Source organism: Populus alba, chromosome 14 (assembly GCF_005239225.2).
Source record: "Populus alba chromosome 14, ASM523922v2, whole genome shotgun sequence".
NCBI lineage: Eukaryota > Viridiplantae > Streptophyta > Magnoliopsida > Malpighiales > Salicaceae > Populus > Populus alba.
This window is the reverse complement of record NC_133297.1, coordinates 8,933,559-8,960,037: the sequence shown is the minus strand read 5'-3', so window position 1 is coordinate 8,960,037 and position 26,479 is coordinate 8,933,559. Positions and strand designations below refer to the sequence as shown.

Sequence of the window (26,479 nt, the reverse complement as noted above, 5' to 3'; positions counted from 1 at the left end):
AAAAACAGTACCAGTAAGGAAGATAGCTAGAATGAGCTGTTCCAGTTTCTAAGCACATGGGCAGCAATTGAATACGATAAATTCTTTCGTCATTCCTCGTAGTGTTGAATCTGCCCTCAAAAGCATATGGAAATGAATCAAATTTATATATTTGGATAGCTAGAGAAAGGTCAACTGGTTTAATTATCTGTTACGAAAGGCATTTACGAGCAAGTTGCAGCATCGTTTTATCTTAACATCCAATAGAGGGTGTAGGGAGTGGCTTTGATATATTGCAAGCTCATTAGTTTGTGATTTCGAGTAATCGCAGGACAGCAATTGCAGGATCCACTCATCCTTCAACACCAAGAATCTCCACCATATTCCTTACAAAATAAAAAAACTGGACTGTACATGTACAGAATGAACCAAAAAAGAGTGCAGTTGACCCCTTCTTGATCTTCTTCTTCTTTTCAAATTTATAAAAAGGGTGCCAGCACTGTAATGTGAGGCACAAGTTCCTCTCCTCTCTCAGAGATGTAAAGAAGACAGATTAATATTGCTTTCTGATATTGCCACATCAGATCCGACCCGCCATCAAATGTGGGCCAAGATGCTTATATGGCTCCATCAGCGCGTCATGATGTCTACTGAATATTGAATTCAGTCTATGAATCAGGCATCGTGATTCAGAACCGAAATAAATTCATTGATAGTCAACTGTAGCTCACAATGTGGCCATGAAAAGCTTCAAAATATACCACCTGTATTAAAAACTTCTTGCCTCTTGGCCAAATAAAATCCGTCAAATGGTAAATGAACCTTCCAGGTGGATCCATACAGCTGCGTGGCCCAATTAAAAGGGAGAGTGCATGGAAGTGGAAATGATCAAGGGTATAGAGGATTGGCATCCCCCCAAGCTAGAGACTCTTCATTTCACTCGCATGACCAAGCATTGCTGCCTACACCAAATCTACCTCCATACCCTTCAGGTAAATTTTATTACTATATATATTTGGAGCTTCTTCTCCTTCAATTGCCAACACATTGGAACTCAAGAAGAGTCTCAAGAGGTTTTTATTGTTCTTGTTTGTGGAGACCAACCCACCAACTAATTATTCTGTCCTGAACAGCGAACTTCTCCCCCTTGGCACTCTTTTGTCTTAAACTCTTTGCTACCCATCGTATCATTATTTTGCTTTGTGCTTGTTAAGCCAGGTAGCATAGAGCAAGCTCACCTGTGGATTCATCTTTCTTTTTCTTTTTTTTCCCTCTAGTCCTTCTATAAGCTGACCAGATTGATTATTTTCAAGTTATGTAGCCTTTTCCACCAATCAGTTCCTCAATGAATCCATTCCTCCCTGTAAAATCCCAAAATTGTCGCTAGAGAGTATTCTAGCTTTAGCTTCTGAGTGTTTGAGTCATCTTTTGCAACCTTTCAAAGAAGGAAGAGATTCAAGTGCAGCACTACTTTTCACCAGTTAGCTTCTTGTTGGATAACATCATGGAAGAGACATTTGTGCCGTTGCGTGGAATCAAGAATGACCTTCGGGGAAGATTAATGTGTTACAAGCAAGACTGGACAGGTGGATTCAAATCAGGCTTCAGGTATCTCATCTCTTTAGTGATCATACAAAATCTTGCTGTGCATGGTTTGCAGTAATTCCCATTTTGTTGACAGATACATATATTCTTTGCATTTTAGGCCTTCTTTGTTGGTCGATTTCAACATGATTGTTGGTGACAAAAGATTTTGATGTTCTTTTCAGGATTTTGGCTCCCACCACATATATATTCTTTGCTTCCGCTATTCCGGTCATTTCATTTGGCGAACAATTGGAGAGAAATACTGGTATTGACATGTACTCAGTAAAGAACTATTTTTCTCTTGTTGAGTATTCTTTTTCTTAAAAAACTGATGTTGCTTCACTCAAATCATGCTCATTCTTCTTCTCATACTCTACCGTTTTATCAAAACATTTTAATCTCAAGGTGGAAAAAAGAAAAAGAAGAGGCATGACTATTATGTAAAATTTTAGCACGTCATGAAATCTATCTTACACTTGCAGAAGGAGTTCTAACAGCAGTTCAGACCCTATCATCCACCGCAGTTTGTGGGATCATACACTCAATTATTGGGGGTCAACCTTTGCTGATATTGGGAGTCGCAGAGCCAACAGTCATCATGTATACATTTATGTTCAACTTTGCTAAAGAGAGAGCTGATTTGGGAAGGGATTTGTTTCTTGCATGGACTGGATGGTGAGCTGATTAACCCCTTTTTAGTGGTCTTAGATGATCTCCTTCCTCTGTTTGACAAAATTTACCTGGTTATATGATCTTTCAGGGTATGTGTTTGGACTGCACTCTTGTTGTTCTTACTGGCTGTCTTAGGAGCATGCTCCATTATCAATAGGTTCACCCGTATAGCGGGAGAGTTGTTTGGTCTACTTATTGCAATGCTCTTCATGCAACAGGCCATCAAAGTAAGAGTGGTTAAAGGCTTTGTCTGCATTATGATGGCTTGTTGTGATTAATTTCTACTTGGTATTATTTTTGTTTAATTACTAGTTAAACTAATCAATTGACCTGATTGTGAAGGGACTTGTGGACGAGTTTCGCATTCCACAACGAGAAGATCCAAAATCAGTGGAGTTTATACCTTCATGGAGGTTTGCGAATGGAATGTTTGCTTTGGTTCTATCATTTGGCCTCCTGCTCACTGGATTAAGAAGCCGCAAGGCAAGATCATGGCGCTATGGGAGTGGTATGTAGATCAAAATTCAGTTTTCTGATAGAAAAATACCAAGGGCTTCTGCTCCATCTACTAATTATGATCTGTCGGCAATCTTGATCGCTTTAAATATTACTCAATTCTTTTGTTTAGAAAACTTAAAATTATTTTCCTGACAGGTTGGCTTAGAAGTTTAATAGCAGACTACGGTGTACCCCTCATGGTTCTAGTGTGGACAGCTGTCTCGTATATTCCAACAGGAAATGTTCCTAAAGGGATCCCCCGGCGTCTTTTCAGCCCAAATCCCTGGACTCCTGGTGCATATGAGAATTGGACTGTCATTAAGGCAAGTTCTGTCGCGTCTTATAGTAATCTGGAAATCAATGAATTTTATCTCCACATATTTTACTAAAATGATTATTTTAAACCCCATATGACAGGAGATGTTAAACGTTCCCATTTTCTACATAATTGGAGCTTTCATTCCTGCTACGATGATCGCGGTGCTTTACTATTTTGATCATAGTGTAGCATCTCAACTTTCTCAGCAGAAGGAGTTCAATTTGAGAAAGCCATCTTCTTACCATTATGACTTGCTTCTTTTGGGGTTTCTGGTATGCAGATATTTGTGTTTCCTTCTCCTCGAATTGTCCCTTCTAACTTTATTTTTGTCGATCTTTCATAATATTTACATTTATGATGTCAGACCTTAATGTGTGGTCTTCTTGGAATCCCGCCATCAAATGGAGTCATCCCTCAATCTCCAATGCATACAAAGAGTCTGGCTACTCTTAAGTACCAGGTAAAGGTTCTTTCAATAAAGCGATCAGTATTGAAGAAACTGTTTTTTGTTATTCAAATCATCATATTTCCAGTCTTGTTGTCTCAGTGATAACTTTGTGCACTTAATCTGCTTATGGAAAATATTACGCAGTTGCTTCGAAATAGACTTGTGCAAACAGCACGTAGAAGTCTGAGAAAGAATGCCAGCTTGGGACAGTTGTATGGAAATATGCAAGAAGCCTATCAACAAATGCAGACTCCTTTGATCTACCAACAGCCCGCTCAAGTATGTTTGCAACTTATGCTGCTGCTGACCATTTTGCTTTCTCTTGAAAGTAAACATGGTCATATTTTAGGAATTCCTAAATGAAATCACATTATCTGCTTTTATAGAAAGTAATTGAGAAGAGTTAAACATCTTGTGCAGGGTCTAAAGGAGTTCAAAGAATCAACCATCCAAGCTTCTACATGTACAGGCCATATTGATGCCCCGGTTGATGAGACAGTATTTGACATCGAGAAAGAAATTGATGATCTATTGCCTGTTGAGGTTAAAGAACAACGTCTAAGTAACATACTTCAAGCCACAATGGTTGGAGGTTGCGTTGCAGCCATGCCCTTCCTCAAAAAGATCCCAACCTCAGTCCTTTGGGGCTATTTTGCGTTTATGGCCATTGAAAGTTTGCCGGGTAACCAATTTTGGGAAAGAATATTACTGCTCTTCACTGCACCAAGCAGAAGATACAAGTAAAAACTTCAAATCCTGTATCTTTTACACTTCCACTTTATCTTGCATGCTTGCTTGTTATTCATCGCCTAAAATAACTTCCTCGCAGAGTTCTTGAAGATTACCATGCCACATTTGTAGAAACAGTTCCTTTCAAGACAATTGCCATGTTCACAATTTTCCAGACAATTTATTTGCTGATATGTTTTGGTCTCACTTGGATTCCAATTGCGGGCGTTATGTTTCCTTTGATGATCATGCTTTTGGTTCCAGTAAGACAATACTGTCTTCCTAAGTTTTTCAAAGGAGCACACCTTCAAGATTTGGATGCAGCCGAGTATGAAGAAGCACCAGCTTTGCCATTCAATCTCGCAACAGTAAGATTCCTTGTCCGACATAACGTACAGGAAAACCCATCATCCATTGTTCTAAAAAAACCCATCTTGCAATCACTTTGGCTTCACATATATAATTTCTTCATTATGTCTATAGGAGGCAGAGATGGGGGCAGGAGCTGCTTATGGAGGGGATGGAGAGATTTTGGATGAGGTTATTACCAGAAGCCGTGGAGAGTTCAGGCACACAAGTAGTCCTAAAATCACAAGCTCCACTTCAACACCAGCAAATAATCCTAGAAGCCATCAAAGCCCACGTCTCTCTTACACATATAGTCCTCGTGTAAGTGAACTAAGAGGGGAGAAAAGTCCTAAACCTGGTGCAAGAGGGCCTAACAGTCCAATAACTGGAGATCAAAAGCTATCTAAACTGGGGAAGAGTCCTTCAAGTTCAGAACAAAATTAGTGTCAAATTGTTTTTGGCTTATCTACCAGTAAATAAGAAAGGAGCTTTAGATTGGCTTGTGCTTGCCCCATTTCCCTTTTTAAGTGTGTTGTTTTTTATGGAATTAGTGTAAAATATTCCTTCTATCTGATCTTCTCCTTCCGAGAAAAAATTTGTATAATAGAATAGTTGCTTTGGTTGTAACTAGTGTACTGAAGTATATTGGTTCCGTCTACAGTAATTCAATGCATTGCTTTATGATGAAATTTAGTTGTTCTTAATGAGAATTCCAAATAGCCTTACTTATTTTGCTTCGGCTGCAAGGATCGATCCCATCTTGATATTACTTCCAACCACACTACTGATGCCTCAAACTCTTACGGTAAATATTTTCCGGTATAACGGAGAGCATACTGTTTGAACCTCAAACTACTATCACGATATCTGGCTGTCTTACCGCCTGACCTAATTTCAGATGATGTTATTTTGGTTGATACATAGGCAGTTATTAGAAGCCTCTGTTGCTCAGTTTCGGATATCCATATCTGGTGCCAGTGCATGTCCGATAAACATATCCATATCTGAATCCACATCCATCTGCAAATATCAATTGTCACACATGGATACTCCAGGCAAAGTGAAGAACAGATCGAAGCAACATGAGTTGAAACTTATCTGCTGTGTTCCATGCCATCAAATTTCAGCCCTCTTTCTGCCTTCATGCATCCCTAAGCAATTATTACAAGCAAGGATTGCCAACAAATGAAGCCGTTACAAATTTGTCAATGAGATTCACCTAATCATAAAACCAATTTTGTGAAGCAAGCTACCAACGCCGTTGTTCTGTTACTATCGTGTATATCACTTTAATAATTAGAACTGAAAAACAAAATTAGGTTCTGGTGTATTTCATTGTTGAAAGACTTTGATTCTCTTTAAAGAAATTATGAAATGCACTAGTGTTTGTTCAAACCAGATCATGATTTTGAAGGGACGTGTACCTGGACACATAAAACTGCTTGTGGCCCCAGACTCTGGATCTTAATGTCTTTTTTTTTTTTTTGGGATTGCTGGTGTGTGTGAGGTCTGTTCTGTAATTATAAATAACTTGTAATAATCCAACACAAGCGTCAACGCTTCAATAGAAACGAAGCATGTAGAAGACTGGTTTGGAACACAAACTTGATATGATCAATAAAGGGACTTTTAGAACAGCTGTGGTAGAAAAGATGTGGTCAGAATTTTTCCTTTCGAGCATTCCAGGGAATAGAAGAACCAGAAGAGATAGCTGGTTAGCTAAAACTTGAAAGGTCCTACACCCTCAAATTGAAAAACACAGACACTCACGAGTGAACACTGATGAACAGGGTTTGAGTGCTTTTCATAGCATAGATTTTGGTGGGCTATAGTTCTTCACGACAGCCATTAATTATGAAATATGGGCGAGCGAGCTCAAGTCCCTTTCTAATGATTTCAGTATCTCTGTCAGTGCACAATTCAAAGAAACATTCCAAAAAGAAAAGCTTGGTTATACAAGTATATCCTCAACTTTTAATCCTTGCAAAAATAAAGTTGCTTGAGATCAGATGTCCCGAGTTTCCATTGGAGAAGGAGTTGACCATCAGAGTTTTGATGAGATGGAAGGAAACCGAATTATGTGTGACATCTGAATCGTCTTGAGTTAATATTGCCATATGCACCACAAAAAACCTGAGGGAATCATGCATACAAGCTGTCAAAAATATGTGGTCTAAATTTATGTCTTTCTCCAGATGTCTCCCTTTTCTCTTAAAACTCGAAACAAACCACACATTCATCCTTTATTTTTATCTGATTATAACAAAAACTTGATCTCCTATTTTTCAAAATGAGTCACAATCACTCAATTAATTGACTATATAACAATAATTAATTGTGACAGCAAATCAATTTTTTTTAAAAAAATAGCATGGTATAGATTAAATTGGAAATTGTACCGGCATGAGTATCAAGAACACTAGTGATCATAAGTGAAAATAGACATTGATGATAGGGGATAAAAAACATGAAAAAAAAATATGATATAAATTTATGCAAAACACGTTAACTTGGTTTGTATTGGTCAAATCAAGAACAATCTACCTTGTTTTTTAGCTCGGTTCAAATAGTATTGGGTCGATTTGATCATGGTCAAACCAAGCCAAAATTACCTCATTATTCACTAAAACATCGAATCTAACTTCCTTAAGAAAGTCCATGTTTTTGCTCAGTTCTTGGTCATTGGTGCCAGTAGAGAAATGCAATACCCTATGGCTAATATATCTTATTTCTGCTGGGATCACAGCTTCTGTGCCATAAATAAGGAGAAAAGGTGCTTCATAGAAGTATTCTGGAAAGTTAATTTTTCTAACTTGATAAAGGTATTAGCAAGATAAATATGTGGCTTGGTTTTATACCTTTGCTAGGAGAAGAAACCAAAATCCTTTAAATAATATGTTTAAGGGTAAGTCACTCTCATTTAAAGAACTAGAGATATGAGTGGGTAATGGGTAATTATGGGGGATCAATAGCCTTTCTACACTATGTATATAGTGTTTCTTAATTTGAAATATAGCTGTTGGAGATAACACAACTCATCCTTTAAGTCCTAGTGAGATGAATGTACTTAAGAAACTTATTCGTAACCACCAGTATCATATCTTTAGGTTAGCCGAAAGGTTATCTTTGAAATAAAGTTTATATGATATGAATAATAATCATTTCTTGTTTTTTCAAACTATTCCAGTATTGTGCTCATTTATTTTGTGCAATGTTTTAGGTGGTCTAGGAAACTCATGGAGTGCTAAAAAATCTCTTTCTCCTTCAAGCAGTTCTATATCATCATCAAACGAGGAGCAAGAGAAAAAGGAGGTGAGCCAAGTAGATGTTGAAGATTCCGAGGAGGAGGTTGAAATGGATGTTGAGCCTTCTAGAATGAATAAGGGGAAGAATACTATAATGGATTTGACAACGAGTAGATATGTTCTTTGTAAAAAGAGTAAAAAGAACATTGATTCAAGTATACCTTCTATGAGATCTCTTTCTAATCCTCTACCATCAACTTTTGTACCATCAACACAAGCAAGTCTTGTTCCAATTTCTAGTGATGTTGATTTGCTTAACACAAGACAAGGCAATATCAGCACTGATGTTAGTTCTAGTTTTATGGCGTTTGTTGGTGGTAGCTCTAGATTTATGTTCTTTTCTCCAACTACGATCAATAAGGGGAAGAATACTATAATGGATTTAACAATGAGTAGATATGTTTTTTGTAAGAAGAGTAGAAAGAACATTGATTCAAGTGCATCTTCTTTGAGTCCTCTTCCTCACCCTCTACCATCAACATAAGCAAGTATTGTTTCAATTTTTAGTGATGTTGATTTTTCTGATACAGGACAAGACAATACCAGCATTAATGTTAGTTCTGGTTTTATGGTATTTGCTGATGGTAGCTCTGGATTTATGTCCATTTCTCTAACTAAGATAGGGAATCGACCTATTTGTTCATTAAATTTTGATAACACAGAGAAGGCAATTATGAGTGCTTTCTTTGGAGAAGACCCTCAGCTTTAGATCGACAAGACAGAGCAGTACAAGTTTTTGCTAAGATGTCTCGGTAGAGATAGGGTTGTTGAAGATGAATTTAGTTGGACCTAAGCTTTCTTAGCATATTATCCAAGGCAGGGTTACAAACTTCAAATAAATTTAGCTAGACTTAGGCTTTCTTAGCAAATAATCCTAGGCAGTGTTATTTGTAAAACACACTTTGATGGTTAAGTCACTATAGTGTTTTAAAAAGTATTGTTTTCTTGTATAAAGAAAAGATGATTGCAAGTAGTAAGTGAGAGAAAAAGATCATTATAGATCATTTTTATTCTTGCTTTACTTTTCTTTATATAACCTAAAGAGTAGTCTTTAAAAAATATAGAAGTAGTTTCTTAGGTGTAACACCTTATAATAACTTTAATAGTTGTAGCCATGTTCTATAGGTTAAAGGTAAAGCATAGATGTCGGTGTAGTGTATAATATCGACATGAATAATAATGAACTACAAAGAAAGATAGCAAAAGGAAAGGGAGGATTGTTCAAAAGAATCAAATTTAATGTAGGCTTGAATAGCTTTGGTTTAACCAAACCGAACACAAAAAAGTGTTAACCCAAACCCAAAATAAGTTTGGTTGAGTTTAGTTTGATTTGATCAAATCAACTCAAGAGTAAAGAACTAGTTATTTTATTAGCTCAATTTAGGTTTGGTTTGACCTGGTAAAATCGAACCCAAGAAAAGATTTTGGGTTCTAGAATAATCTTTCTTTCTTACTTAGTACATGTAGTCATTTTTCTCTATGTAAAAAAATTAACACCTTTAAAACATCATAATGATATCACTGAGTGTTTTTTTTTTTTTTTTCAGCTAACATTTTATGCTAAGAAAGCCCAGGTTTGCTAAATTTATTTAAAGTTTGTAACATGGCCCAAGATTATCAGCTAAATATAATACTATTCCACTCTTTGCAACTACTCCTAACAGTTAGCATGGATCCTGTGCAAATGATTAGTAATATCACCGACACCCATTGAAAGGCTTCGCACCAGTTATCTATTGACACGTCAAAATAACAATGATGTGGCACTTGGTAATTGGAATAACGGGGACAGTGTACTCTTGGGCCTTGATTGATTTGCAAAAATAAAACAAGGTTGTAGAGGCAATGAGATCTGTAGCTCTCCATGGAAAGGTCCGGTCTTTCTATGATTCCTCTTGGGTCGGATGATTTTACCTTAAAATATATTAAAATATTAAAATTTAATAACGAGTATTTTTTATTTAAAAATATATTAAAATATTTTTATTTTTAAAAAATTATTTTTCATATCAAAATAATTTAAAAATATAAAAATTAATTTTAAACAAAAAAAATCAAATTTAAAAATTATAATTCCAATCACGTTAGCAAACAAGACTTTAATGCCTCCCACTGTGAAACCCCCCCAACTAAATAGTATAATATAACGATTCATAAATAAATAAATAAAAAGCTGGGATTAAATAATGCTTGGCCCCATGGATGATCTAAGCTAAGATTCGTCTTGTCTCTCCGTTTTTCACTACTTTCATTTTATTTTCTTTTTTCACTCTTCCTTTTCCTTTTTTCCCCTTCATCTTTGACGTTAGACGTTATCAAACTGTATATTCTTGGGCCAACTGACCTAAACCCCAAAACAATGGGCTTTTAAAATAAAACATAAAACAAATTGGATAAACCCTCTTTCTTTCTATTTCTGTTAAAGAGAAAACTGAATAAACTGCTGAAAACTTCATATATTATAGGATCACACACTGAGATATTTCAATACTGCTGTTAAGGTAGAAAAAGCCCATTAATAAGAGGCTGATGGTGCTTGCAATTAATTAGCTGAATAGAAATCAAAATCAAAATCAAATTAAAATAAAATTATCGGTAAGCCCAGATGGAAGAATGAACCAAGGCCCGACTATTGCAAAGCTGGCCTGGCCCATAAATTCTGAAACAAATCCTACGAAAAAAAAAAAAAAAACTTAGACGAAACATTGAAAAGGAACAAAGAAAAAGTTTGAAACCATATCTTCTATTGGTTTCTTGTCTTGTAATTTATTCTTGTTCTTCCAAGAACTACCTTAGAAGATGAGAAGAGGCCTTCTAAATTGACTGTACTCTCTGAATTCTTTCCGTTCACACTTAACTTGACTGTTGTTTTTTTAAAACAAAAATTAATTAAAAAAACAATAGTTATTACAGCCTTCTAACTACTTCTTTTTATCCTTCTCTTTCACTTTTGAGGCATTTGATAATATAGTTTTTAAACTATTTTTTATTCTAAAATATAATTATTTTTAATATCAACAAATCAAAACGATTTAAAAATATTAAAAATATATTAATTTAAATAAAAAAATTCAAATCTGTTGCGAATCACTTTCAATACGCAATGCGTGAAACACTGCCTTCATCTTTCCTTCTATTGCGTGCTTATAGAAAACTTCTGATCAACGTGAAAAGCCGCAACTCCATAAAAGTAATTAAGGTGGACAAGTTGGGTCGAATCAAAGACTCTATAGTAATTAAGGGTCAGAGAAGGAAACTAGACCGGCTGCCGGGTTAATTTGCTGAGGTAAGATGCCTGACGTCATGCATTCAGGTGCGGCTAGCATTTCTTGCTTGCTTTACGCTTGTCTGCTGATGAGCCCTATCTTTGATTTTGAACCCCCAAAATGTCAAGACCACTAATTTCGACTTTATAAGTGGGATGATGATGTAAATGGACAATCAATCGATCATTAGTTTTAAAAAAAAAAAAATTAAAATTTAAAATTTAAAATAACATTTGAATTTAAATAAATATTATATTTATCACAATTTTTTATTGAGACTGATCATGTTTTATTTTTATAGTATTATCTTTTAAAGATAAATAAATATTATTTTTATTTGATAATGTTTATTTATTTTTAAAATTTAAAATTTAATGTAGGTTTTTAAAAATTTATCCCTGTCATATATTTTAAGAAAAAATTATATACGATACATGAGAATTTTAGATGATTTAACTTTAGAATAGTAAATAATACATGCTTATTACTCTTCAAAATAGAAAAAAATAGAAAACATTTATGGTGTTGAGTAAATAATGATATTATATTAGTTATTCTTTAGACTCACTTAAAAAAAAAAAAAGATTAACACAAAAAAAAAAAAAAACTCATGATCAACAAAAAATAATAAAAATATTTTCACTTAGAATTTTTCTCTCCTGGTTGTATCTATTTTTTTTTCTTTAAAATGAATCCATTGAGTAACTACTAGAATGTTACTAATTATTCATTGAGCACCAAACAATTTCTCTTGCAAAACGTGCTATTTTTTAAAATAAGTTTTTAATTGTTGTATTTCCTTAAAAAAAAAAAATTCTTATTATGATATTAAAAAAATACACTCAGGTTTCAAGCTCTAAACTTAAATTTATTTTTTAAAAAAATATTTTGGAAAACAAGGATGTACAATTAAGTGAGGTTTATTATTATTGTTGTTGTCGTCGTCTTCTTTAAGTTGATGGCCATCAAATTTTAAGGAAAGAATAAGACGGAAGAAATCATGATGAGCCCCTAATAAATTTAAATTTAATGAATATAAAAATATCTGTAAATAACCCCATTCAACATGCCTATACACATAGGCTTCATGGTCTTCCCTCTGAGAAGGTAGCTCAATTCCATAGTCTCACTCTAGAAGAGGAGCTCGAGTTTATGGTCTCTCTCTAGAGAAGGAGGCCGACTCCATGGACCCGCTCTAGAAATGGAGATTGACTCCATGAACTCGTTGTAAAAAGCATGTCTAGGTCTTTTATATATATATATATATATATACATCTAATGGGCTCAAGCAATTTATTTGAACCCAATTTATTTTTGTTAATTTTTTGTTCAAAGAAAAAAATATAAATATGTTTTAACTTTTAATTGTATCTATATAATTGAGTTAAGTTTTTACTTTAAATAAAAGTTAATTTTTCAAAATTTACTATTTTTAACTCATATTATCTCCTTTTATCGTTTGAGTCATTTTTTTTATCAAACACAATTTTAACTTAACTCATTTTTATCCTTGAAAAATAATTTTTGAATTATAACTCAAAAGTTAAAATTAAGTTATTTTTCATAAATTACGTCAGGCACGTTTTTAATCATCTTAATTGTAGATCAATATTTAAATTTTTAAAGTTCTTTTTTAAAAAAGAAAAGGTACCAGAAAGAAATTCCTCGTGGTGACTACAGAAACAAGTCCCTTAAAGCAAGCGCGCTATATATATATATATATATATATAATACACTGATACATCAATTAATAGCATAAAAATGACAAGGTGCAACGCGTTTTCCAGACAGTCCTCTAGTTTGGCACACGTGGCCCTCTTTTTTCTTCTTTTTTTCCCCTTTCTCCTCGTTAATTTTTGCACTGGCCCTCACAAACTTTAAACCATCCCTTTAATTTATTTTTCCTTTCACATTTCATCTATATTTTTTTATGATTTATAAAATTGATTTTTTTTTCAGTTTTATCTCCTTACAATTTTTTTATTTCAAATTTATTTTTTATTTTTTAAAATAATATTTGTTTTACTTGAGATGACTTTTGAAAGGGTTTTTTTTTTTTTTTTTTTTGCGATTTTATCCTAATTTTTTTTTCTATCAAATTGATCTTTGTTAGTTTAATTGCTATTTTTTCTTGCATTCGAGATTTTTTATAATTTATATTTTTTTTTTCAGATTTCATGCTCCAGCATTAAATTTGTTAGAAATTGAGCTCCTTAATTGATTTCAAGTCTAATATTTCAAGAGTTACGAGTTTGGAAGATTAATCCGGGTTTAGAAAATTTATCAAGGTTTGCTTGTCTTTTTTGTGTGTTAATCTTATGTTTTTTTGTTCAGTTTCATCTCTTAATATTTATTTAATTGGAGATTCGACTCTGTTATTTTTTTATTTTCTTTCTCTAGGATTCTTCACTAATTTTGATCATTATTTATGTTATTTTGAGTCTTTTTATTTGTCATTCTCTATTAAATTTAGCTTTTTTTTAAAAAAAATTCAACTAAATAAAATTAATTGATTTGATATAAACATAAGATGTTCATCTCATAATATAATTTTTTTTTTAGTTTGCTTTTTTGGGTAGTTGCTCTAAAGGGGCATATGATCTCTTTTAGTGTTATTATGGAGTTTTTGGCAATGGTGTTTAAAACATCACGATAGGTATTTTAGGTGGTTGGTGGTGTTCATAATGGAGAGATAATAGTTCTGTAACGAGTTTTTCATTCTTTTTCTTCCTAATATAATATTGATAAAATATTTTTTATGATTAATTATTGTTTTTTTTTTTGTGTTATTTATGATATTATTTTAAATGATATTATTAAATTAACTAGGATTATTCAACTTAGTAAAGTCATACTTTAACTTTGCCTTTATATTTTTTTATATTAGAAAATTTTTAACCCGGTCTCTGGCTTAGCAATTGTCACCTATCTCGTGATTAACTAACAAGAGCAAGCTTGTGATTCACTCCTGGGTCACAAGCAATCAATTATAGAAGAAATTGCTCATACAGCATGTTTCTCTTTTTATCTCCGAGACGGCCCTTTTTTATTTGAAAAAATTCCAGGCACAGCTTATGGAAGCAAGTTGAACAACCCAAGTGTAGGGAGCAAATTATACATAGTAGAAAACTCCAGCAAATTAAACAAAGACTTTATATTAATAAATAAATATATTTACAAGCTTAGTAGTCGAGTTTATTCATGAAACTTGATTCTTTTTTTGAGGTCCCCATTAAACTGAAGAAGAAGAGACACAGTAAATTCAACGCGGAATCAATTAGACACATCTCTAGCTAGCTAGCCACATTTTTTTCCCCTGATAATACTATATATTATTATGACAAGAGCATTTGTTTTCCTCGTTTTCTTAGTTCTATAGTTATTTAAAATTTATATTCTCTCATGTTTAAAGAAAATATAACTTATTGACTAGCAAATTTCATTATCAGTTTTAAACTTCACGCGCGATCTAAATTATATGAGAAAATTAAGAAAATAATTACCAAGTTGTTTTAATTTTAACATAAATCAACATGATCATTTGATTCATTTCAACTTTGATGATTTAAATTTAAGGAATATTATCAAACATTAGAAGGGATCGAAAAAAAGAAGAAGATCCCACTTCATTCTTACAATCCATCTTGTTTGCTGGAATTAAAAAACAGTCACTCCTGGCGTGATGTATTGCACAATTAATATGTTAAACTACAATAAGATAGTGCTGCTATGCACAAAGCAACGACGACTAGTGTTTCTTCTCACCTTCTCTGATACGTATGTAACCAGCCACTTCAATAACAAGGGAGTTGGGTTTCTCAGGACCTTCCAAACTGCTACTAAAATCAACACTAAAGTGAAAGGTTGAGGTCTAAACTCTGATCTTTATGCTCATCTTTCTCAGTAACTTCCTTTCTTTGAGAAGAATCCACCATGGCAGACGCAGCTGCAGCTGGGGGGTTTCTTATCATCTCAGTCTCTTCCATGAAGTCTTCACGTTGAAATGAGGGCTTCCAAGCAGTAAACTGCTTCTTCTCTTCCTCGAGTTTTCTTTTATTGTTCTTGGTATCTATCTCAAGCTTCAATGCGGGATCTGAAACATTCATTAGTCGATCACGGGCCTCGCGAATGCCCTTGATGAGAGCACAGAATTCCTCTATCTTTTCTTCTTCATTTTCTTCATGATCAAGATCGTCATGGAAAAGTTTTCTTTTCTTGCTTGCAGCATCCATGGATGTTGTTGGTTGTTGTATGCAGAGGCTAGCCAGGGATCAGCACAGCAAAATTCACAGGCAGATTGTGAAATGCACCTTCTAGGTTGCTTCTGCGATGCTTCTCGGAGACTCTTACTTATAGACAAGGTCAGGGTCAAGCATGCTCAATGATTTTCACTTTTGAACGATTGGTTTTGGATCCAATTTTCGTTGGACCTAAACGCCCCCCACGTTACCCCGTGCCGATGTGCTGCCCGTACTCTAGATGCCCTCTACGCTTCTTCTTTTTTTTAAAAAAAAAAAAAAAAAAAAAAACTAATTTTAGAAAATTAAATGGAAATAATTAGGCGAACAAGTTTTTTTAAAAAGAAAATTTCAGTCAAAACACACATACACTCATTAAAGATATCAGTTATTTAAAATATTTTAATTAATTTAATAATAAATGTTAGCCCACTAAAACAATTAAATATTAATTATATTAATATTAGCAATTTAAATTTTATTTAGTAACATCAAAATTCTGAATGGCTAAGTCAATAAAATATATTAAATATTAAAAAATATATTATTGATTATAATTTCAAATCATGATTCTAAAATTCTCCCACATGATTTAAAATTATTCATTGAATAAGATAAAAGTTAGCATTTAATAATGTATAATAAATATTAGATAACTCGAGGGTGTCGATCTACATTTAATATTAATAAGTACCAACTTGAATCACCATAATAATTATAATGTTTTGAATTAGTTTTTTTGGACCAAGTTTAAACTTATTACACACTTAAGATATAAATGATTTTAAGGTTCTATTAATGTTTCATTTTTTTTTCAATCTTGCACTCATATCTTGTCTCATAAATATTTTTAAAAGGTAGTTTAAGCTTTTACAGTAACGACTTAATTATCACACTCATTTAAGTGAATCCTCTAAGGATATTTTGTGATCAACATCTCAAAAAAAAAAAAAAAATTAGATTCATTCAAAGATTAACTCTTCCCAATCATCACAACAGAGAGCACATTGTCAGCGAAATAGGACTTAGGATCACCCTTCAAAATATATATGTAATGTTTGTGCTCTCTTCAATCACCCAACAATTTTATTTTTATTTTTTGAACTTCATTCATGAAATCACTGTATATTTGAAGACATGATTTTGCTGTTAGTGATTAATTTAAAGACTTCAGTCTTATTTACCTCAACAATTAAATAAATCGTTGGCATGCCAAACTTTTAGCAGTTGATCCACAATGCTGTTTTTAGATTTGAAAAAATCCAAAGATATAATACCATGTGATATCAAATATCTAATGGATTTATATCTAATGATCATATGTCTTCTTTTTTCCATTAAACTTTTTACTCTTAACCTTACCTATAGTAGCTTGGATATCATTATCATAATGTATTAATATAGGTGGTATTGATTTAGAAATAAATGGTATATCAATTAAATTTTTTAAAACCACTCGGCCTCTAAACTAGTAATATTTAATGCAATCGATTATGTTTCCATAGTAGAACGAGTAATTATAGTTTTTATAACAGATTTTTAACAAACTTCACCACCATATAAAATAAGCACATACTCATTTGCGGTTTTGTTTATTATGAAACCACAAATGAAATTAGCATCACCTCTATTATAGTAGGAAAACCAATATAATGAAGTGTATAACAAACAATTCCTTTTAGATATTTAAAAATCCTTTTTAAAGAACTCTAATTAAACTATATTATGTGTATATTTACCTTATCTACCAAACGCATATACTATATCTGGTCTAGTATGACTGGTTAGATACAACAAAGATCCATTAATTTGTGAATATTTATTTTAAAACTTACCATCATTCTTTTCTTAATTTGATAAAAAGTTTGAAAGGATTACATGAAAGTGACACCTCAAAATAATTAAACCTTTTTAATACTTTTTCAATGTAATGTGATTGAGTTATAGCGAAACCATTTCAACAATTTAATACCTAAAATAACATTAACTTGACCAAAATCTTTTGTATCAAAATTTTTAGGCAAGAAAGATTTAGTAATATTTATAATTTGAATATCAATACCAAAAATCATAATGCCATAAACATACAAATATAAAATCAATAATCATATTAAATTTATTTAATATAAAACACATTTACCAACAATATTTGTTTGAAAGCCATCAAATAACATGACTTGATCAAATTTTCCATGTTTGGAGCTTGTTTTAAATTATAAAGAGATTTTACAAGTTCACAAACTTTATTTTCTTGACCATGCATAATAAGACCTTTCGGTTGTTCAGTGTAAATTTCTTCTTCTAAACCACCATTTAAAAAAGCTATTTAAATATTCATTTGATGAGTTTTTAATTTGTAAGAAGAAGCTAAAGCAGCCCGTATACAATCTAATTGTAGTGATTTTAAAAACCGATGCATATGTGTAAAAAACATTTATTTCTTTTTATTTAAACCTATCATCTTACAACCTTATGGAAAATGAGTCAAATTTAGGTTTTTTTTTTTATATAGAAAATAAAGAATTCATTTTATCTTTTACCACTTCTTTCAAAAAATTAATAAGCTTCAACAAATGGCTATTTTAGAATTCAATAAAAAAATCAAAATCCTTTGCCCTTTTATCTCATTTTACTCTTTCTAAAATTATTACAAGCATGATCATCAACAATATCTATTTTTAAAAAAGAACTATCATAAACAAGTTTAGATAATTTATTTTTCATAGGAAAAATATTTCCAAAGAAAATTACTTCACATGACTCGATATATAATTGTATTATTTACAATTTTAGGATTTAAAAATAAAAATCTATAAGTAGTATTCAATAAATACAAAATCTATAATTTTAGGACCTATTTTTCTTTTTAATTAGAATATGTATTTTAGTTAAACATCCCGCACTTTAAAATATTTTAAAGAAGATTTTTTATTCAAAAAACATTAACTTTTTTATGTTAATTTTTTTTTATTTAATTGGTGGCGTAGCGCAACTTGTCTAAAGTAGTATATACTTGAAACTTATCAAAAAGATACGCAGCAATGCTTTATTTTAGAAGACTGAAACAAGTATTTAAATAATTATCTTAACTTGATTTATTGTCTAATGCATGTCAACTGTAACATAGTATGTAAAAGTCCGTGGACACGTCTCTATTTTGATTTTCCTCTTCCTCAATTAAACAAATAACAAATGTGATATATTTGTAAGTTGACACATATTCAGAATTTAATTTAGGGACAGTATATTTTTTTGAGTAAAAGAACAATTTAAGAATAAAGATAAAGAATAAAAAAAAAATTCTTAAGTAAAAGAACAAATATATGTGTGTCTTCTTTATTTATGATTTTCTAAAAAAGGTTAAAAATTTTGTTTCTTCACTAAAAAATCTATAAAAAAAATTTATTTTTTTTTACTAAAAAACCTGTTTTTTTATTTATAATTTTCTCTTTACAAAAAATATCTCAAAGTTAATTTTAGACACAAGTTAGCTTACAAGTATGTTAAATGTTTTAAACTAACTATAATTTGTTTTTTTTAATCAATGGATATATTCAACCGAGAAAATATAACTAAGAGATATAATAAATCAAAATAATAGTATAGAAATAGATAAAATTAAATTATAAAGATAAGTGGGTACTTTAATTCTTAATTACGGATCTAAATCATTTGGTGGTCTATTCGAAAGTGTGTGATTGTAGTTTTTTAAAGTGTTATTTATGTCGAAATCATTAGAATAATTTTTTTATATTTTAAAAATTATTTTTGAAATTAGTACATCAAAAAAAATTTAAAATATATATAAAAATTAAATTTTAATAAAAAATTAATTTAAATTTAAATAAAATATAATTTACACTATATTTCCAAACACCTATTAAATTTAAGCTCCTAGACGACTGTTTTCAAACTACAGAAAGAGAGGGGGGGGGGGCAGAAAAGAAAGGAAAAGATATAAACTTGTGGGATTTGACTCCAAGCAAACATTTGAGCCCTGCAAACATGTGGCATTTTAGTAAATTCATAAGACAGGCACGAGAATTACGTTCATCAGAATCCATCTGCGTCGTTTCAAATGCAAAGTGATGCGACGCTTCTTCACGCATTTCCATGTCCCTTTTTCTTTTTTTATTCTCACTTGTTTACTGTGTTGGGAGCCGTGTTTTTGAAAATTTTAATTTTTTTTTAAAATATATTTTTATATTTTTAAATTATTGCAATACACTGATATAATAAATTTAAAAATATATATTATCTTAATATATTTTTAAATAAAAAATAATTTAAAAAAAACAACTTCTCCCTACTCCGAACAAGCTATCAATTATTCTCGAAAAAAGAAAATGACCCTGAGTGCTTTTTATTAAAAGTATGTTTAGCAGTGTGGTAACGATTACTTTTCAAATAACTTTTCGTGTCGAAATGAATGTCAATAATTTTTTTAAAAAAAAAATTATTTTTTTATATTAGTACATTAAACGATTCAAAACATACAAATCATATTAAATTTTAACCCAAAAAAAGTTTAAAATTTTTGAGAAACAGTGTCTTAAAAGAAAAGAAAACAAAAACAGAGAAAGAAAAGAAACCTCAAGCATCCACAGTTAAGCACAGTTCACGCTAGCTAGACTTGATTTGACTATTTAATATTAAAGAATTTTTGTTTTAATGTTTTGATAAAAAAATAATTAATTCAATGATTAGTGGATTGATTCAAAAATTTAATAATAAAAAATATTTTAAAATCAGCTTCCAAAACAAATCTGAAAGTTATGTTCATGATGATAAATTTGGTATGTGTTTTTAAAAAAATTTAAATTTTTTTTATTTTTTTTATTTTAAATTAATTTTTTTTAATATTTTCAGATATTTTGATTTGTTAATGTTAAAAATAATTTTTAAAAATTAAAAATTATTATTTTAATATATTTTTAAATAAAAAATATTTTAAAAATAAGGCCTCACAGCCATTGACTTGTTGAAGACTTCAAACAACTGTAAATATGTGGTGTAAATTTCAAGATAACTAACTCTGATTAATCACGATTAGTTTTACAGTACACGGAGGCCGACATGAGGTGTTGCTGGGCTACTACATTAGAGTGAGTGAGTCCAAGACACATAGATTAACGGAAGTACATGGATAACTTTTAGCACATGTCTGGTAACAAGCATATGATGACGACGATGGCCACAGCCACAACATGGATGGCTTGCCCTATGTCGAGTGTATCGGACCGAAATAATAATAATAATTATTATTATTATTCCGTGTATTTTAAGAAAATAAAAAGAAATTATAATTCAGATTATAAAATTGAGTCTAATAAACAAATTTCATTTAATTATATGATGAAAACAAAAATCAACATCAATAAATTAATTAAATACAAAAAGATAAAGTTACAAAGTTGACTTGCCAAAAAAAAACCCAAAAGAAAATTTTGAAGCTCGTTTTCTACATAACTTAATATTAAAGAAATAAAATTAAAAATAATTAAAAAATAATCTAGATCAACCCGAGCTGGCATGTCAAACTTACGTTCTAGGTTGTGAGGTCAGGATAACCCCAATAAAAATAAATAAAAAAATTACAATATATAATTCTAACAAGCAAATATTGAAGGATAAAATAAAAAAAAATCAATTAACAAGACAGACCCCAAAAAACAAAACACCATCAAACCAGTGCAAGTCTACTAAACCTCATGAGCTAGATAATATGAACAATATAACTTAATAGAAGAAAAAAAAATATAAACATTGATCCTCAAACAGACCCCCCGAACAAAATAAATATTCAACCTTAAAAAAATAACCCCCCGAAGAAATTTGAGTCAACTCAAGTTAATTTTCCCAACTCGTAACTTAGATTATGAAATCAAAATAAAATTTTAGAAAGGAAACTAAGGAAAAACATTATCGTAACGCGATTTTGACCCTCTATGTCGATCACAATTTCAAAAAAAAAAAAGAAATTTTTTTCAAATGATGTGTTTTTGATGCAATTCGTCTAATTTTTGGTCATTCCATAATTTTTAACCTTTTTAATTGTTGTCTTCATGTTCACGAATTTTCAGAATTGAAAAATTTTCTAAAAAATCATAAAAAGAAAATCAACAAAAAATTATAGTGATAATTAAGGAAAGGGTGAGGGACTAATGTTAACATTTCTAACTCATCTCCTGAAAACCTACGAGATAAGATTAAAAAATAAGTGAAATAAGGTGATAAGATGAGATAGGGCTTCAAGGTTTTAAAAGGTGGTGAGTAAGAGACAATAACAAATAAGAGAGAAAATATTTGGTATTATGAATAAGGGAAAAACATAAAGAGCAAAAATAAAATTTGAGGAGGAAATTTTAGAGAGAAAAAAATTGAGAAAAATAAAGAAAAAGAAGAGGGAGTGAGGCTATTTTTATAAAAATAGAGTGAAAGAGAAAATGAGAGAAAAGTTTTATGTAAGGACATGAAGAAATAGAGAAAGAGAATGAAAAGGGAAAAAAAGGAAATAGAAAAAGGAAATAAAATTGGTCTAATAATAATAAAAAAAAAAAAAACACATAACAACCCCACTCTCTCATTATAACTAATACCATTTGTTTCAATCTCTCTCTAGCCTCCTCGCTATTACTAAACATCACATCGCCAAACAATTTTATATCAAAACTTTAATTTTTACATCTCCTTTATCGGCTTTCATCTTCTTTCTCCTATCAACAACCATTTCTTTCCACTACAGTGCCCCAATTAGCCTTTTCCTACAAGGATCAATCCCTATAGTAACTAGACCCAATATGTTTTCACCCCCACATATATAACAGTTGATGTAGTGACAAAAAAATAAAGAGAGAAGCAAGGAATCTTTTGATACCAATTTAGTTAGTTGACCTACAAGGATCATATCGATGTATGTGATGGCTAAAATCTTTCATTATGATGTTTTCTTGTGCTATCACAACTTCATTTTTAATCAATGTTTTTTCTTTATTTTATGTGAATATTTATATGTATACAAATTAGTTTTTACCAAAGCAAAAAAGAGAGACAAATGCGAAAAACATTTTGGAAGATCAATTTCTCATATATCATAGAAAGACAAAATTAATGAAAGTGAGATAACAAGACTTACGCTTTGCTTACACAAAGTTACCAGATAAGGTCATTAGGTAAAAACCATGGAGTCATTGGATAATTGTTTAAATAATATTTTAATAAATTTATTTAAATATACTTTTATTCTATTTAAAAAAAAAAAGATTGAGGGATATTTTACACAAAGGCAAGGCACAGATGGACATGAGAGGATAGGCATGTGTGCTTGGTCTAAAAGAAAACCCCAAGCATGCATAGGCCTAAAAGGTTAAGCTAACTTGCTTGGTTTTTTCTTTATTTTTTTTTTAAATAGACAGACAACACCTTATCTGCTTGGACATAAGATACACCATCTTCTAGTACAAATTTCAACCACTTTAAGTGGTGAAAAGTTGAATTCCTAGTTTGTTAACATCAAAAACCCAAAATTTCACTTATTTTTACCTAGAAACACTTCAAATTTATCAAAGGAACCTAAAAACCCTTATTTCAACTAAAAAGACATCCCTTAATAACTTAAAAATAAAAAATCAAATCAACTTAAAAAAATTTTTTTACATGCCTTCATGTACTCTTTCAACATAGTTAGAAATTAAATCACCTCCATTAAAATCTTCTCTCTAAGAAGAACCTATTAACACCAACATCATTTTGCATTGTGAGTAAATGCATTATAGATTTCAATATAGCTTTTTTCTATTATTATTTGTTTATATATATATATATATATTATTGAGTTCTTTTTTTCTTTTAAATTTGTCCTTCTACATTGCATTGCTTGGAATTGAACTTTTTTGTTTGTTTTGTTTTGCCTTACATGTGTTTATCACAATATTGAGAAAATGTTTTTGGCATTGGATTGATGATCGATTTCACAAAGTAAGATTTGATTGTATTGGTTTAAACCCATTAAAAATTAAGGGATCAGGTTTGAAAATGGTCTAAATATTCAAACCTTTTTTTTAGCTAAACCATGAACAAGTAAAATAAGATGAAAAATTAGTTGATGCCTGTAACACACGAGCCTAGATGTGAAAGGTGACTATTGTAATATGATAGCGTGTACAGCTTCATTCGTGCTTCGAATACGGCATTTCTTGGTACTATTGGAATCATCTTAGCGATGGATTTTTTATAGGACGTCACATAGTGATATTGGAGCTTCGATGTGGCTTCAATGATCCATTCTTATTTTGTTTCTTCTATTCACACTTTTCTCTCACCTCTCCTAATTTCCATGTCTAGCACTTTTTAAAATCGCAAAGTAGCCTTTTTTTTTTGTAAAATTTGGTTTTTAGTATTTTAATTACTATTTGTTTTTTAGTCCTTTATCTAAAATTAAATTTTTTTATATTTCATTATTAGTTTGGTTGAGGATTGAGTTTCATAGAATTGTTCGATTTGCTTTTTATGAGATAATTTTGATCTCATGACTCGGTTAACAGTTTAAAAGATAAACCTACGTGGACCTGGGCTTTTTTAAGATTATTTTTCTAAAAACGTTTCATCATTCAACATGTAATTGGTTAAGAATTACTCTTTTTGATTTTTTTTATTTGATTTCTATAAAATTATAATGGTCTTATGACTCGAGTCACATGTTTGGCAAGTGAGCTTAGGTTGACTCAAAGTATTTTTTTATATATATTTTTCTAATTTTTTTTTCATCATTTAACATTGAGTTGATTGGAAATTAGATTATGTTTTTTTTTAATTGCTTTCTATTGGGCTATCATATTCTCATGACCCAGGTTACAAAGTTTGGCAAGTTTAATGGGGCTGACTTAAGTTTTTTTTTTTTTTTTTTTTATCTTTTTTATTAATTGAATTTTTTATTTTTTATTTTCACCCATCAATATTGGAATATTTAAGGATTAAGTTTCATAATTTATTTAAATTTGCTTTTTAAAATATCATTACTCTCTCATGACCTAGGTTATAGATTTTACTGATTAACCATAAAAAACATGAGTTAATTTAATATATTTTTATTTTAATATTTAAAAATAATTTTCATTCAAGATGTTATAGCCTTAATATTTTTAAAAAGTGTCGTTGAATATACATCAAAATTTGAGTTTGTGATTCAATTTTTTTTTTTTAATGGAAAGCATGTTGACAAAGCCTTGATATTTTTTTGTTCAAATTTTTTTTTATCTGACCGGACCAAGAATCTAGTAATTCTTTTATGTATAGTGATCAACTATATATTCCTCTTTTATGCATTCCAATCAACATCTACAGCCCGTGGTGGGAGCTATTCTTCTTCGCCGAGATGTAAATTAATAATGCTTTTTTAGTTTATTACTTGATGTTCGGGATTGAAAATATATATTGCATTTTTTTTTATTCTTAATTCTTTACAGTTGTTTTTTAAGTCATAAATGTTTTTTTATTCTTAAATCGTATGAGGTATTTAAGTTTTTCTCTTCATATTATTTTATTCTTTAATCAGAAAAGGTAAGATATCCGTTCGTTAAAAAAATATTAAAAAATGAAGGGTAGATGGACTCCGCGCAATTAGCAAAAACACTATCCCGACTATTTTATTTTATTTTTGGAACGGCACGCGCTATTTAACAAAATCAAGGTAATTTTGTTGGATATAGATCCCATATATCTCGACTGTAACCTTTCCATCTGAAAAACAGGTTCATCAGTCATGGAATTATCGTCCAACCAGCAAATATGGGCTATCAACGGTGGTTGTTTTCCGATTCATCATTCTTTTTAAAGTGTTTTTAAAACTATCATATGAGAAATTATTAAATAAATATTTTTAGATATTTTTTAATTATATATATATATTGATGTTAAAGTTAAAAAAAAATAAAAAATTATTTTAATATATTTTTATTTATAAAGTATTTTTGTAAAAACATTCTAGAAAACATTACTATACACACACACACACTTAAAAGGCTTTGTGTTTTTTGAACACTAAGAGACAAGAACGCTATCAATAAATACGTTGTGACGTGGTCACACAGGTGTACTTGAAACAATTGATGAAAGAAGCACATAATTTCATTTTCTAAAAAGAAGTCCGGTGCAGCCCAAAAAACAGCAATTGTTGCTGTTGTTGTTTGGGCACCGAGGCCCAAACGGCAACATTTGTAACGACAACAGCCTTTTGCGGCCCCTATGCTGCTTGGGTCCCGGCCCAATCAGGAATAGTTTTTGGTCTGGCTTAAATGCACATAAAATTAATCTACATGGCCACATACTCTCTCTCCCTCCTGATTCTAGTGATTTTTTTTTATTTTTTTTTTTACATCAAGAATAATAAATCTTCTTCCTCATCTTTGTCGGGTGTCGAATGCTTCCTTATTTGGCCGTACATTCTCTTTCAATATTTTTCTTGCCTGTCTGCACCAAGGCAGTTTACGTGCCAGGAAACTTGGTTACTATATATACTTGTCGTTTTCATTTTTTTATGATAAAAACATCCTTAAAATAATTCACACGCCAATTAATATTAAATCTTTCTCAACGATTAGTTAAGTGGGTGTTGATAAAAAAACAGCTAGTGGGCTAGAATATTCCTTTTCCCTGTTTTTTTTTTTTTCCTGGTTAATTCTTGAGGCAGCTTTCCGTGCCGGCCCATATTAGTGAAATATTCCTTCCCCATCATCTTCCATCGCATTGAGAGCTTTAGTGACCTTTACTTTAGAAGCTGCAGACAAGAGCAATCCTCTTGAACCATGAGTCTTGACTTCCTCTACTCATCTTCTTGTCCGCCATTGTCTTCTACTTCTTGAACTTTCGTTTTGTTTACTACTCTTAAAATACTCTTCCGAAGCCCTTCTTGCCCAATGCTACAGCTTACACATTAATTGTTAAATCATATTGGATACTCTCTGTGACATTAATTTGTGAGTTTGGAAACTCATTTTTTTTTCAACAAGCTCTTTCATTACCAATATGATCAAACTGCGACTTCTGTTCATATCAAGGATTCTCATTTGTGTTTTTATAGTTCTGTGGTTTGA

At 31.0% G+C, this 26,479-nt stretch overlaps 1 protein-coding gene across 1 annotated transcript; it reads left to right on the top strand.

Annotated features, from left to right (window-relative positions):
- Nucleotides 1-896: 896 nt before the first annotated feature.
- LOC118041097 (boron transporter 1) lies at nucleotides 897-5,269 on the top strand. Its single transcript, XM_035048228.2, has 12 exons — nucleotides 897-1,587; nucleotides 1,749-1,831; nucleotides 2,049-2,241; nucleotides 2,327-2,465; nucleotides 2,581-2,746; nucleotides 2,893-3,059; nucleotides 3,154-3,327; nucleotides 3,420-3,515; nucleotides 3,648-3,782; nucleotides 3,924-4,243; nucleotides 4,333-4,600; nucleotides 4,716-5,269. Exons 1-12 carry the CDS (start codon nucleotides 1,484-1,486, stop codon nucleotides 5,022-5,024), a joined length of 2,154 nt encoding a protein of 717 aa, XP_034904119.1. The 5' UTR covers nucleotides 897-1,483; the 3' UTR covers nucleotides 5,025-5,269.
- Nucleotides 5,270-26,479: the final 21,210 nt, after the last annotated feature.